Here is a 15,552-nt window from a genome sequence, read left to right as displayed (position 1 = left end):
TGGGACTCTATCTCATGTTTACTGACTTCACTCCTCAACAGAGACAGTTTCTAGATTATACCATTTCCTTCTTAACAGCGTCAGTACAGATCCCTATGAATGCAGTCTCTGCCCACCACAAAAAATGACCCCAATCAATATTCTTCCTTTAACATCGGGCAACCATTTGCTTCTTTCCCATACGCCTTCCTAGTGGCTAAAAGTCCCGTGTTCTTTCTCCACATCTTGAAAAAGGTATTTCACTGCCCAGCATGCTTTCCACTAATTAAAGTCTGAGTCATGAGCGAAGCACTTCCTTGTGTCTTTCAGCGTACGTTTGCTTAAGCAAGCACTGGAGGACTGCAGAGCTGTGGGGGTTCTATGAGCAGACGCACGTATGACCTCTCACAGTCTTCTGACCAGCACTTCAGCTAAAGAAGCCAGTGTCAAGTTCAAATCCATACAGTTTAATAAATGTGAAAGACACTGTAAACTGCCTTCCCAAAAGTCGTCTGTCAGCCCGAGCCCTTGCTGGCAGAGCATGGCCGCTACTGTGGAGGCTAAAAAGCCACGTCCGCCTTCTCGCACCCTCCCACGCAGCCAGAGCACGGGCCTACACCCCACTCCCGCTCAAGGGGAAAGGAGGCGAGGTGTGCTGGGGTAGGGGACCTTCTGAAATTAATGTTTTCCTGATAAAAGTGGCCGGCACCGCCATCCCGGACTGTGGTGGACACCAGGGTGCAGGTGCAGGAACTGCGGCACAAACCCGGGAGGAGCGGACCCGACCCCAACATGGCTGTATGGCTACAACTCTCTACACGTTGCAACCTCTTGATTTGTGAGAAAAGAAAACTCCTGATATTTAAACCTGATAATCAGGCATTCAGTTACTTGCTGCCAAATCACCCTAATCAGAATACTAAAAGTGACAGCCAGGAGGAGGGGGAAGAGGAGGAAGGGAAAGAGGAGGAGGGGGAGGAGGGGGAGGAGGGGGAGGAGGGGAGGAGGAGGAGGGGGGGAGGAGGGGGAGGGGGGAGGGGGAGGGGGGGAGGAGAAGAAAGAAAGAAAGAAAGAAAGAAAGAAAGAAAGAAAGAAAGAAAGAAAGAAAGAAAGAAAGAAAAGAAAGAAAGGAAAGGAAAGGAAAGGAAAGGAAAGGAAAGGAAAGGAAAGGAAAGAAAAGAAAAGAAAAGAAAAGAAAAGAAAAAAGAAAGAAAAGAGGGAGGGAAGGAAGGAGGAAGGAAGGAAAGAAGGAAGAAGGGAAAGAGTGGGGAGAAGGGAGAAGAGGGAACAAGAACAGTGGCTACCACTTATTAGTACTTACACTACTTACCAGGCACTACACGGGGCACCTAGTGCGAAATATCTCATTTACGTGATAAATCACTCCTCTCAAGCACATACTTTTAGTTCCACTTTACAAACGAGAAAACCAAGGGAACAGAGAGGTGAAGTAACTTGCCTAAGATTGCACAGCACCAGGTAAGAGAGCTGGGGTTTTAACTCCCAGCAGCCTGGCTTGAGAGCTCATGTTCTTAGGCACTATAAGGGTCACACAAAAGTCCTCCAAGGACTTGGGAGGGTATCGAAGGAGGAAGTCCTCCTGGCACCACCCCGTGGGCCGTGGGGCCCGGGCACTGACCTTCTCAGCCTTCTGGTGGAAAATGGAGGACATGTCCAGCAAGGTGCTCCGCTCATCCAGGGCTGCCGCAAATGCCTTCCACTCCTGCTCCAGCTGGTTCGCAATCTGCTTGATCTGCTGAGAGGCGTAGTGGCCAGACTCTACCAAGCGATTTGCCACCGACATTATGCGGTTTATGTTTACATACACGTTCTGCAAAAGGGGCAGAGAAAGAGGGCCCGTGAGGGAAGGCGGACAAGAAGCTTCTTTCTAAGAAACACAGAGGATGGCACTTTCTGAAACACAGCCCACGAGCTTCAGTTATATTTTGAACAGCAGAATCACCTGGTACGAAATAGTGTACATATTTGCTATCTGATTTCCATAAACTCTAAGCATTGGTTTCAATCTCTATTTTTAAAACTGCAAAATTACAAATCAACTAGCTGAGAGGCAGACTGTTAGGCACAAAGCAACAGAGTACACAAGTGGGCGCACAAACATACTCTGACTCACTCGCTGGCTTCGAATCCTGAAAAGGGTCCAGATGGCAAGCCCACTGCGAAGCAGTCACCCAGAACCGACAAAACCCAACGCTGCAGGTTTTAACTAGAACCCAGAAACTACGCACGGATCAACCACGGGCTGTTGTTCTGTGTGGAAACAAGCTCTCCTGTCTACACGAGCTCCAGGCGCCTGTCGCTTTGGGGCCAATAGAGAACCTTCTGGAAATGGATCCACTTTCTCCTCGGAAGAGGAACCGAGGCACGAAAGGAACCACGCTGCGTGCACACCTTCAATCAAGCTTTTCTACTCCATGAAGGGCCCATCTTCAAGCCTACCAGTTTACTGTGAGGCTGAAAAACATACACCCCTTTCTCCCCAAATTAGTTCTCACTATGCTGTTCCCCTTTCCACCTTCAGTCGCCCTTGAGGCTCCCATTGCAGGGAAGGCAGCAGTGGGGAACGTGCACCTTCAGCAAACCCCAGCTGCAGTCAGTTCATCACAACGCTGCTCCTCTTAGAAGTTCCCCAAAACCCACCAAGACACCTCTTTCTTTGGCTCCTCCCTCCCTATCTAGCCGTGAAATCAGATCACCCAACCTATCCGGACCCCTCTCCATGTTTCTGGCCTCCCCTCCCCTCCCCTCCCCTCTCGCGTGGTCCTCTGGGCCACGGTCCCTCTGCCACACCCCCTGCAGCAGCCTCCTCACTGCCACCTGGTCTGCAGCCCACCCAGTGAGCACCCTGAAGAATGCACCTGTGCACCTGTCCGTTCTTTCCCTCCATTTTCACCCAAATCTGAACTAGGTAGAGTACTCTGGGATCAGACTCCAGCCACAGACTCCAGCCTCTGAGTTCCTTTTCCAGGCACATCTGCAGGCTAGAATCAGCTAACAGATGTGCAGGGAGAGAGGGCACCTGCGGAGCTGCGACAGTCAGCCAAGGTCACAGTCAGTGGGAAACAGTCCTCGCCGGCTCTTATGGCAATAATGCTCTGACCAGCATCCTTTAGTCAGAACTAATGGCTCCCCTTCTCATAGGTGTTCTGTCTCTCTAGTTGCGGGCCATTCTGGAAACACGCGTGATATCCAAAGGGCTTGCATACCGAAGTGGATTTTAAGAGCCGCTGGCTCAGTTGTGATCGTGTGACATCTGGGGTCACGTACTACTTGTATTGCGAGACGTCGCTCGTTTATTGAGTTAAAACTTGTGAGAAACGTTTGCTCGTCTTGCGGAACACTCACAGGACAAGTTACTCCCGATCCAAGGTTTTACTGTAAATGCTAATTTTTGCTTTGTTTGTATCGTTAAAGAGGAAATCCTCCCCAAAGGCCAAAGGCCTGCCAGAAGAGCATAAGCAGATGCCCTCTGTTGGAGTCCAGAGCAGAGCTCCCCATTCGGATGGCCCCGCCGTGGGAACCTGAGGGTATTCACTCCCACCGAGATGGCGTTATGTGCCCTGTGTCCCCCTTTCGTATCCTCAAGCAGACTGCACTGTGCGTAGGGAGTGCCGGTCTGCGGATTACGGATCAGACCCTTCCCATCGCTGCATCACTGGCAACACAGAAAAAGGAACGTGGTGGCACACAGTCCAAGAAACTCCCTCTGCACAAATACGGCAACGTAGACTTCCCTGCGTCACGGTACCTGCCGCTAGTTCTTACTGTCACAGCTGTGAAAAGTATCCGTGACACACAATGAGCCCAACTGTTGGCGTCCCTTCGCATGCTTTCTTTAGAGACTATCGACCGTGCATATTGATGACCAGCATTTTCATTTTGTCAAAAAATGTTTAACACACTGCAGGTAGCACAAGAAGTTACCAGGCCCTTGCTCTGCACCACTAAATGCCCCAGACAGGCACCAAGCACTCACAGTACTGTGGCGGGCCAGGGACAGGACGGGGCCTGGAACCAGAGGCTGCCACCCAGCATGGCACACAGTTACCCTGCTCTTTTTTAACAAAAATCTCAACTTAGCAAAGTGATATGAGTTTATTGTAAAGAATCAGAAAAGAGACCTAAAAAAAGACATCATTCATACTTTTAAGAGTTTTTAATTTTCTTTTTTATTTTAGAGAGAGCACATAAGCATGGGAAAGGAAGGAGGGGGAGGGGGAGGGGGAGGGGGAGGGGGAGGGGGAGGGGGAGGGGGAGGGGGGAGGGAGGAAAAGAGAGAGAGGGAGAGGGGGAGGGGGAGGGAGGGGAAGGAGGGGGGAGGGGGGGAGGGAGAGAGAGAGAGAGAGAGAGAGAGAGAGAGAGAGAGAGAGAGAGAGAAAGAGAGAGAGAGAATGAATATCTTAAGCAGACTCCACACCCAGCACGGAGCCTGACACAGGGCTCAGTCCCTCGACCCTGGGATCATGACTTAAGCCAAAATCAAGAGTCAGACGCTCAACTGACTGAGCCACTCAGGTGCTCCCCAAAGTTTATTTTAACAGTGCTTTTAATTGGTGATAACGTGACTGCTAATAATCACCATTTGTCAAGTACTTACTTACTATGTGTTCAGCATTACCTCAGTATTTTACAGATAGAGAGGAAATAAAATTACAGAACTCCAGGGAAGGCAGCTATAATCCCCACTTACAGATGAGAAAACTCTGCATTCCCGCCCCACACTGCTGCCTTCCACACCACACTCACGTCTTCTCGATCCTAAATGTGCCACTAATAATGGTGGGTGGGGTGAGAAGACATTGTGTGTCCTCATTTGTCTGAAGTATATGTTAGTATTTCTTGTTTTTAAAGCATGTGATACGGTGGATTGCATGCCTACTGCCTGTAGCTGCAGGGTCAGAATGGTCTGAAAACCTGATAAAAACTTCTTGGGAAGATATTCTAAAAAGCTTCCTCCAAAGGTAACATTTTGGCTCTCCTCACCTATGCCCAGGTTTGATCATTTAAACCAGAAGTTCTCTTGCCTCAAACCCTAGAAGAGATATCAAACTTTTCTGATGGTGTCTACTACAAAAATTTTATTGCTAAATGTTATCTTTGAAACTACCTAAATTGGAGCATTTAGTTGACCAAACTTTAATTAAGTAGTATCTTTATTAATAAAAAAAAAGCCCATCTTTATATTGCTTCAGTGCTCTGTAAAAAAAAAAAGAAGAAAAAAAAAAGCTAGAAGGTCCACGAGTGGTTAATTCTCACAGACTGGCTCAAAGTCCAAACCAAAACTCTTTGTCCCTGAAAAGAAAATTTCTAGAAGCCTAACTGTCTACAGAAACAACATATATGCTATAGAATATATTCTATAGAATATAGAATATTTTAGTTATAGTAACTCCAGAAATGTAACAAAAGTGCTACTTAAAACTCATTGGTCTTCTGCTGTTTTGCTTAATAATCCTACAACGACCCTCCATCTGGTCACGACAGGCCACGGGAATCGGGGGCATCAACCCCAAACAGAGCCAGGGAACTCCAGGCATGGCTCATGTCCGGACCCCACTACTTCAGTTCAGCTTGGAAGGAAACGTCACTTTTCAGGAGAACTGGAGTGCGCCCCGAGGCAGACAGCAGGCAGGCTGGCTTACTTCTTCCTCGGGAAGGGCAGCCAGCACAGTGACAGTGGCTCTCGGGAGAGTCACGTGGTCACTGAGCAGCCTTTCTGGGCCCCCTGTAGGCTCCTAAGAGGGACAGCGCACGAACTAGCATCAGAATCATCCATGTTGAACCGGCCAAGTAACCGGTTCAAGTTTTACCAGCTTGTTTGCTTGTTTTCACATTTTTGCTCGTTTAAAACTTAAAAGACGCCGTGGATACCGCCAACACTGAGAACTTCCCACACTTGGAGGTCAGCTGCGACCACCAAATCGGTAGCTCCAAAGGCCCCGCACGGCCTCCTGGCAGTGCACTGGGACACCATCTGTGTAAACACCGCCCGTCTGCTAAAATACTCGCACACACAAGCTACGTCTGTTCTGACAGCGTCTTACCATACAGTTCATGGCAAAGTGGTTGTGCTGCGTCTGGAGCTCCATTGCGTGAGGATGGCTGGTCCCAATCTCGGTGTAGCTGTTCAGAAACAGGCCCTTGTTGTGTGTGATCCAGTCAAACATCTACCAGAATGAAAAAAAAAACAAAAAAAAAACCCTGAAATCACTCCGGAAGAGAAGCGACTGGCACAGGCCCAGGAGCAGGACCAAGGCAATCAAGGGCAGTGTCATTCCTCTAGATAACCTCTCGGGGATTTGGGTCCAAAAGATCCTTGACTTCTAGAAAGTAAGCAGTTCCGAACCTGCAGGGTCTATGAGAAAATCTTATGTCTACTGCGTTCCTTTGACTGACGAGGATGTAAGGAGCAGATGCTACTCTTTAAGGAGGTATTCAAATCCCTCAGGCTAATGAAAGCACTGCTCTTCAATTAAAGACCTGTTGGGGGAAACTAGGGACTTACAGGTATGTGGACCAGTTTTGCGATGCCCACAGATTACTGACAGCAATTCCAGTGACTACAGGATCACATGCACTTTAGTGCAAACAGTATTTTAAAAGCTGTGCAAATGCAAACAATGAAATCTGTCATAAAAATAAAAGGGACTGGGGAAAAAAATTTAATGATGACATCCCCCTCAAGGGTCAATACAGATACTACCCGGAAAAGGATGACAATTATGCTGTTTACAAGGAAAACCTTTAAGGAAAAAGGAGTAACTATCAATTAGTCCTGGTATCATGACTTGAACCAGAATCCCAGACAGTCACCTGTTTTTTTAGTAATTGAAAGGAAGATTTTCTAGCATCTTTGACAAGGCACTTCTTTAAACAGAAGTACACTGACAGATGTATTAAAAGCTTGCCAAACAACGGTAGTGGCTTGTCACTGTTTGAAACAAAGGTTTGTAATACTGTTTTTTTGTTTTTTGTTTTTGCTTTAGAAAATATTCTCCTGTCCATGAAAAAAATTCAATGGGCTCAAATTAAGAGAGATCAATCCACCCATATTCATGGCTTACAACACAGTCCTATAAATGTTTCCACATTGCTAAGACTGACTTAGCCTGTAACACAAACATTTGCTGGGACGGGTTATTTTGTCTGGAGCACAAGAATAAAAGGAGACCGTCAGTAATCACTGCCCATATTTCCCAGAAGCTATTATTTTTAACACATTATTCATCTTTTATTTTAAAAACATACTCAGTGATAGATCTGAACGGTGTTCTGTCACTACCTAGAGAGGAGTGAAGAGCAGTTATTAGCAAAACACGTACACAATTATCGCTTTCAATAGCATAATTCTATAAAATGTTCACTCTTTTAACTCAAGATACCATTCTCATCATCCTATGGTTATCCTAAAGCAAACTGTCAGTAATTAATAACTCAGAGTTCCTAAAATAGCACTGGGCCGCCCAAGGAGGAAAACAGGGAGGCAGACTCAGGGCGAGTTCTGAAACAACGCCGAGAGAGTGGCTCACCCTTCCTTGGCCCTTTCTCCCGACCAAGGGGGCCCTGGCAGCCGGGCCCCCGTGAGCCAGGAGGCCTCCCCCTCCAGGCCTCATTTTAGCTTCCCTCTCCCTGCTCCTTTACCTTCTCGGCATCCTGTTCAAACAGCCTCAGCTGAAAGCACTGGTCCAGCTTCAGCTTCCTCACGTGCCACATCTGATGCAGGTGCTGCCGGGTTGAGTGCAGCCGGTCCAACATGGCAGACACCTTGGGTAGGAGGCTCTGCAGGTCCGCGTTGCCCGAGCCGGAGTTCTTTTTGGGAAAGCTGTCACTGCTCTGAATCCTCTGCAGCAGCTTCTGTCCCTCTAAATCCAAGTCTTCTATGGGGGCTTTAATCACCTTCTTCTTCAGCTGGGAATGCTCCTCGATCATATTCCGAGCCCCCTCTAAATCCTGAGGCAATTCCTTCTTGGCTAGGATGTCCTGAAGTTCCTCCAGCCGAGACAGCATGTGGGTCGCATTGCTAATGTAGTCTTCAAAAGCAACTCTGATTTCAATCCATTCTTCATGGTTGTACTCCAAGCAGCCATCAAACTCGGGGGTGAGCTGAGAAGGATCAACTACTTTGGTAAGGCCTTCTAAAGAGACCATATTTGTCTTAAGAGGAAAAAAAATCACGTGTGAGAAGATGAACCAAGTCTACGTGGCCTTATCATAATGCAATCTGCAATACTTACTCAGAGATTTTCAAACTTAATCTAGAGAAAACATACCTTCTTCTGGCCCCATAAAAAATAAATGTAGATGAAAGAAACATTACCAGTCTCGTCAGTGAAAGATAAATCTAGTAGAGCAACACGTTAGTCAGAACTCCTAAAATTACAGGATATGTATTTCAGGAGAGCTGAAGAGCCTGGATTTCTTTCCAAGAATGTGGAAATTAACCCACTATCTTAGGCACGATTACCAGGAAATGTCTTAAATTGCAAAACAGAGCAGAGGATTTACCAGTTTTACTTCATCAATGCACTCTTGCTCATGCACACCACTCTACCGTCTCACTCCCAACAGAAAACACCGTGGAGGCCTCCTCCTATCTACCATCAAGCTAATGTCCTCCCTCTCAGGACAATGATTTGTGAGCTGGTCATTAAATGATAAACAGCGCTCCCACCGGACCACCATTACCACTCACCCTGTCCTCACTTCACCTCCCATCACGTGGTGGATGCTAGGATGTGAATGGCGTTTTTAAATTTTACAGAATATACAGAAGTAGCCAGAAAGGGGGCGGAAACTCCTGTCACAAAGCTAAAGACAGAGGGAAAGTTTCATTCGTTGCAATAATCTGCCACAGTTCTTAGTATAAGCGTTGTACTTTTCCAATCTAACAGCGACAAAGTTTTCATCCTTTACAATCTAAGCAAACATCAGATTAACCTCACCCGACCTACACCACATGCTGCTGCAGGGTTACTACCAATACCGTGCCTCAAGTGAAACACAGGGAGTGGGAGAGGAGTCATTAAATGCAAAGACAAAGTGAAAGGAAAAAAAGATTTGTGGCCTAGAAGCAAAAAACAAAACAGAGAAAGGCTGGTTTAGCCCCACCTCTGTCACCTCCAGCCTTAGAGAGACTTAGGAGTACATCGACTCCAGGATGGCTGGCATGAGAACCTGCAAAGAGTAACAAACTGAGCTAGAAAGACGGGCTGCTCCCAGCCCAGCGCGTTGGCCTGCAATTGACTGTAGGTTCATTCCTGTCTCATTTGCTCAGACTTTTAATAGCACCCACAGATCTAAGGCGGAGGCTGGTAACAATGTAGAGACAATAAGCTCAGTAGAGAAGCTGGTACAGGTAACTTTAAAGGCCCAGAAGGAGAGATCAAAATTAGACCAGCAAAAACGTGTACACATTATAATTGCTAAACCGTTATTTCTGCTTCAAATGTGTGTAATTAAAGACAACCCGCTTAAATTCTGTGTTAAGAAAATAATTAAGGGGGCGCCTGGGTGGCTCAGTCGGTTAGGCGTCCGACTTCGGCTCAGGTCATGATCTCACGGTCCGTGAGTTCAAGCCCCGCGTCAAGCTCTGTGCTGACCGCTCAGAGCCTGGAGCCTGTTTCGGATTCTGTGTCTCCCTCTCTCTCTCTGACCCTCCCCCATTCATGCTCTGTCTCCCTCTGTCTCAAAAATAAATAAACGTTAAAAAAAAATTAAAAAAAAAAAAAAAAAGAAAAGAATTAAGACCCAATCAACTGTCATCCAAAATCACTCTTTACCGTGTGAAAATAAGGGCTTACTGGTTTCATCTTTTACCTAAATTTCTTGAATGTAGTTTCAAATTAAAACTAAACTCAGATATCAGATTGAAAATCAGTACCACGGAAGAAGATTTTAAAATGTAAGTAACACCCATGTGAAAACACTTTGAGAAGTTAACAGGTAACATAAAGTCTGAGAATTAATACTGTGTGATGTGCTTAATACTATTGTTGTTTACCTTGTCGACACACATGAATACATCACTAAAACCTGTCTGGGCAAAGGTGCTAAGAGAAGCAATCTATTCAACCAAAAATCATTACATCTTATTAGAAAACACTCTATTACAGAAAAGGGCATGAATCAATTTTCAAGCTGGCCAGAATACTTTCTTCCCATAACCATTTCATTACACAAACTGCACCAAAGCCTTGTCAGAGCCTTGGTAGCTGAAGGAGAGGTGTCAGTGGGAAGGGAAGTTAAGTTAGCAGCAGGCCTGAGGCTTTTGTGCACCGTCTGGGAGACAGCGACCTTATGCACTGTTGAATTTGGCACTCGGTGTCATTTTTAGAGGACTATCTCCCTTCTCATAAACGAGAGAGCTGATATATGAAATACCTAACAGATCATTCTCTCCGTTTAGCAAGGACAAGGTGAAAACTCCTTGTTTCTTCCGGACATGTGAAGCTGGGAATGTCTCCACGATGTTCCCTTATTTCTAAGACGGAGGCAAGGATAATGAATCTGAGGCCACACAGAGCCACCAGGACTGGAAGGTAAAGCTATTTTATCAGGCAAAAGGGGAACCTTGTTCTATGCTACACACCCTGTACCTCGGCAGCCCCACCACCCAAAACCAAGAGGACTGGAGCCTGTATCTCCCTCGGGAAAAATAATCGAGTAGGATAACGGGATAAACGAACCGATTTTTGTTGTTTTGTGCAATAACTAATTTTACATGCCACATGTAACAAGATGTGCAGCTCCCATTTAATATGTGGCTTTAAAAATCTGATATCTAAAATGAGGAGGAAAAGTCCACTTTCAAGAAACCACACCTATTGGTTTAATTGGTCTGGCTACACATGGAAGTTACCTCAAATTCAAATTTAGAACTGCCAAAATTAGTCCTCTGTTTCTGCCAAAAGTTGTCTGGCTTGATTATCAGGGCAACATGGATGCAACAGGGAAAGGACTCCTGCAGTATCTTCAGAAGAGGCTTAATGGAGTCCCACTTGGACCCACGCATGTCCACGATCACCGTGAATCCTCGCTTGCAGACTTCTTCACTAGAGAGAAAGAAAAAATAGGTTTAAGCCACGCGACCCTTTCTCTGAGTCCCACCAGGTGAGGCTGACTCCTGTCTGTGGGGCTCCGTACGGTCAGGTGGGCTGGTGGGGAGGGAATTTCTCGTCTTTTGTGTATTAAGTGATCGCACCCATTGTCTAGTAACTATTACAGCAAAGGTCCCTGGTGAGCACCAGTGGGGACAGACCCCTGACAGGTGCACAGAGCCCAGGTAGGGAAGGTCACAGATCAAAGAACAGCAGTCGCAAGAGCCTCCCAGGTACGGAAACCACCCATCCCAGTGCACTGGAACTTTCCAATGTCCCATTTTGTCCCCTTTCACTGGCTCAGGCCTCTGAGCTATCTCAGAGGTTCCCTGAGGGTCCTTGGCGCCCTTCTGGTGGGGTTTTGGGGGTAAACACATTTTCATGGTGATACTGAGACTTATTTGTCTTTTTCACCGGGTTGCAGCAGTGACACTACCAGCCCTCAGCACTCCCCTCCGCATTCTGGCAAGTTTAAACAAACAAAAAAGCCAGTTGCTCATAATTATTAGTAGTTCTATTAAATCTCAACCCCTGGGTACATGGGAAATATATGTAATGCACTTCTGTAATAAAGAAAATCCAGAGTTAAATCGCCCTTGAAGATAGGTTACAAATCCTCAGTCACACTCGGTGAGAACTCCGGTGTTCATGCGGAAGCTCTCCAGAGACTTCGGAGCAGGCTCACCCTTGCGGAAGGGCCGTCATCCTAGCTGTCTTGTGGTGGACACACGCAGTCCGTGCAGGCGGCTGATCCCGGTCAGACATGAGCCAGATCGTGACCGCCGCTGAGGTCACCTGGAATCACACCTACGACCCCAACTGCGCGGTGACTAACTTGGGTTTTCACCCAACATGAACGTACGGGCCTACAGGGAAGACACCTGACATTTCCCTGTCTCGGGTAATCACCTGAGAAACTAGTAACCATTTACAGTTATAAATTCATACAGTTACAGTTCATAAATTAAAACTCAAGAGAACTAATTGCTACCATTTACGTGAAGTTAAAAAGCGAAAATAAATTAAGTCAAAACTAAAACCAATTTCTGGGCTGCCTGGGTGGCTCAGTCGGCTGGGCGTCCGACTCTTGATACTGGCTCAGGTCATGATCCCAGGGTCGTGGGATCGAGCCCCGAGTCGGGCTTCATGCTGAGCGTGGAGCCTGCTTCACACTCTCTCTCTCCCTCTGCCCCTCTCCCCTGCTTGCGCTCTCTCTCAAACACACAAACAAACAAAAAAACCAGTTTCATGTTCTACTGCATAAGTTCATCCTCTACCTTCCCCTCCCCCTCCCCACATGAACGCGTGCACGCAGACACCATTCTTTTCCTTATCTTGATGCATCAGAGTAGCTGTTGTTCCAATTTCACAGATGCAAAGTTCCTGTCACAGCTACATCCATGTAACAGGCGTGTCACAAAACATTCCCAACAGTCTGTGGAGACAGACCCTGCGTGGGTGGTGGCACAGGCCCCAGAAACATGGTGTGGAAATCCACCAAGAGATGACAAGGCTGATCAGTGGCCTAGCTTCTCACTCAGAGGTGGAAACTGCTAGGAATGCTTTGATGCACTTCCGTCTACAACTGCACGTGAATAAAAACTCCTAATGAGTTAACACTCGGCTCACACGACCCTCCTGGTATCATGTCTCCCTGTCTCAAGTAGGTCCCGGGCCACAAACGAGAGAACAGCACAGGCCTCCTTCACAAATCCTAGAAGCAAACAGGGCTTCCAGAAATGTCTCCCCAAATCTCCCAAGTCACCGGGAGCATTCCGGACTTCTTCGGGCTCTGCCTGAGCAGAGGGAGCCTGCCCCAACGGGCCATCCCACTGCGGACGCTCTACCTGCAGCCACACAACAAAGGAGGGCGACTGTGCAGGGCAGCCGGGCCCTTTGGGCCTCAGTGGGTGCTGTCTGCCGGGCTGCACTCGGGGCATCGGCCCTCACCACATCAGGGCCAGTTCTCCGGCAGCCTGTGCCCCTCCTCACAGAGCGCTATGCAGCGTGCACAGAAAACCGCACCCTCCACTTGAAAGGGGCTGAAAGGGAATCCGGAATAACTCCAGGCTCAACGACAGGAACAAGTCAGGGAACACCACAACCAGAAGGTACTTGAGCTGGCCCAGTTTACAAAAGGACTCACTATCCACCCTCCTCCACAATCAAACCAACCACCCAGTGGCTTTTCAAGTAATGAAAACAGCACGTGAACTGGGCTGGGAGGGCACATCCTTACAATCTGTCTCTTTACCCAGTTAAAAGCCAGTCCTTATTAAGAAAGCAGTGACTTGTGGAGCACCCGGATGGCTCAGTCAGTTGAACATCTGACTCTTGTTCTTGGCTCAGGTCATGATCTCACAGTTCCTGAGATCGAGCCCCGCATCGGACTCTACGTCTCCAGTGAAGAGCCTGCCTGGAATTCTCTCTCTCTCCCTCCCTCTCTGCCTCTCCCCGACTCGTTCTCTCTTCTCTCTCAAAACAAACAAACATGGAGAGAAAAAAAAAAGGAAAAAAAGAAAGGAAGATTTGCAGGCTCCCAAACCCAGGTGTATTTATGAGCAGCTAACGAATGCGGGCAGCTGTGTACAAGGGAAGGGGTCCATGCGGCCCTTCCCGGAAGACAGCGCTCATGGGAAAGTGCGGCCGTCAACCAGTTATTTCAGCAGTTTCACCTAAGAGCCTCATTTTATCTGTGAGATGAGGCAATTTTAGATACAACTAAGGTCCCTTCTCAATGCTGGTCTCTGAAAGAGAGAAACGCTCTTCAGGTTCTAGATGAAGAAAGTAGCTTTTTATGTGAATGTTCATGAATGAATCAGTCAAAAGTCTTCACGTTACTTCACCAGTTACAAGAGAGTTGAGCTGATTTATCCACGGAGCCACTATAAATCATTCTAAAGAAGGTAAGACGATCTAGAACATAATTAGTTGCGTGTATTTCAAACAATAAGAGCAATAAACACCTAGAGATGTACCAAGACTGAGGTTATTCTCATCACTGTGTGGGAATCCCAATTATACCAGCAAGAATTTCTAGTGAGACTTGTTTCTCCTACACACAGTCAATGGAAAATTTCCTTGCAAATTAATTCCATGAAACTTACTCTATTACTTCAATTGCTTTAAAAAAAAAAAGGGGGGGGGGGAGGAAGGGCAGAGAAGGTGACCCAAGTAATCCTCAAACTCCTCAGCACTGCTCAGCTCACTTCGTGTTGATCTTCGAGGGCCACCTTTTAAGAGGCACGTGCAGAAGAAAAACAAGATAACCCAGCTCTAGAGCACACATCCAAATGAAAAATAAAGGAAGGAAAACGGAAGAGCGTGTAGAGATGATGGAGATTATCGGACTGTTTCTGAGGTAGCGACCCTGTGTCAGGCGTTGCCCTGGGCACGGACGTTAAGTATCCTCAGTCATTACTCACAATGATCCCATGTCACTACCACATTCTGTACATCAGAAAACTGATGAAAGTAATGTGCTTGGGACACGTCACAGCTGCTCCGACTCTGCTGCCCGTGCTGTTTGGATGGCACACTTCTCCACATCCGGGAGTGCAGGGCCCCGAGACTGTCCAGCTTGAGGGACAGCAAAAGGTAGCTACCTTCACATCCCAGAAACCACCAGGAGTAGCGGACAGGTAAAAGAAGTCTCACGACTCCCAGAATGACTCACGCCACTCTGAAACTATAGCAACACATAATCAGAGCTAAACGCAAGCAAACCCACCAGAGGAAAAAATCTGCACACCGTCAGTCTGAGGATGGTCTCATGGACCCTCCTGTTTGGCGAAACCAGAACAATGTTCCTGCTACCCAACACTCCAGGGAGACAGAGCAGCTCATGTCTGGTCCGGGTAGGGGCACAGAGGACTCATTTTCTTGTCCCCCTTCTCTATCTGGACCCCTGTGAAATTTGCCCACTATCACTTGAAAAATGGGTCATTTACACGTTAATCCCACTCATCCCATCATTAACCAAGTCAGGCAAAGGATGTTTCCTGTCACTGGGAATCGTAAATACAAAAGCAAACCCAGGCAATGAAACAAAGTGACTGTGCTCAACAGCAGAAGGTTCACCCTTCAATACGCTTCAGTATCTGTAAGTGAAATGACAGGATTCTTGGGGTTTTTTAGAAAATATTCTGGGGGGGAGGGTCAGAGAAAAACAAGACTGACAAAATCTGATCATCACTGAAGCTGGAGCTCGCTACACTATTCTCACTACTTTTGTATATGCTCATAATTTTCCACGACCAAGTTTGGTAGGTTTAGGTGGGTCATGCAGATGATCCAAAATACACGTGGATCAATTTTTTTGTTTTTTTACAATGTCAGTGAAATAAAACCAATTTTAATATTTACAATCGACACAGATTTTAAAACCAGATAGCAAGTTGCCAAAGTTACACACAGCCATTCCATTATGTTAATGTTTTCAAAACTAAGCTGGATA

General features: G+C 46.9%; 1 protein-coding gene across 6 annotated transcripts in view; it reads right to left on the bottom strand.

Moving 5' to 3' along the window:
- TRIO (trio Rho guanine nucleotide exchange factor) overlaps positions 1-15,552 on the bottom strand; it is a 357,996-nt gene that overhangs the window by 207,465 nt on the left and 134,979 nt on the right. For all 6 annotated transcript variants that reach the window (XR_009257727.1, XM_058715900.1, XM_058715891.1 and 3 more), the window contains exons 4-7: positions 10,859-11,051; positions 7,642-8,154; positions 6,045-6,167; positions 1,619-1,810 (exon numbers count right to left, since the gene is read on the bottom strand). Coding sequence is in view for 5 of the 6 variants with exons in the window: in XM_058715900.1 (XP_058571883.1) it covers positions 1,619-1,810; positions 6,045-6,167; positions 7,642-8,154; positions 10,859-11,051 (1,021 nt within the window). In the remaining variant the exon portion in view is untranslated. The remainder of the gene's footprint in view (positions 1-1,618; positions 1,811-6,044; positions 6,168-7,641; positions 8,155-10,858; positions 11,052-15,552) is intronic.

The sequence above is a fragment of the Neofelis nebulosa genome, chromosome 1, assembly GCF_028018385.1.
Source record: "Neofelis nebulosa isolate mNeoNeb1 chromosome 1, mNeoNeb1.pri, whole genome shotgun sequence".
NCBI lineage: Eukaryota > Metazoa > Chordata > Mammalia > Carnivora > Felidae > Neofelis > Neofelis nebulosa.
Note: the sequence above shows the minus strand (reverse complement) of the source record. Positions and strands in the feature narration are given on the sequence as shown.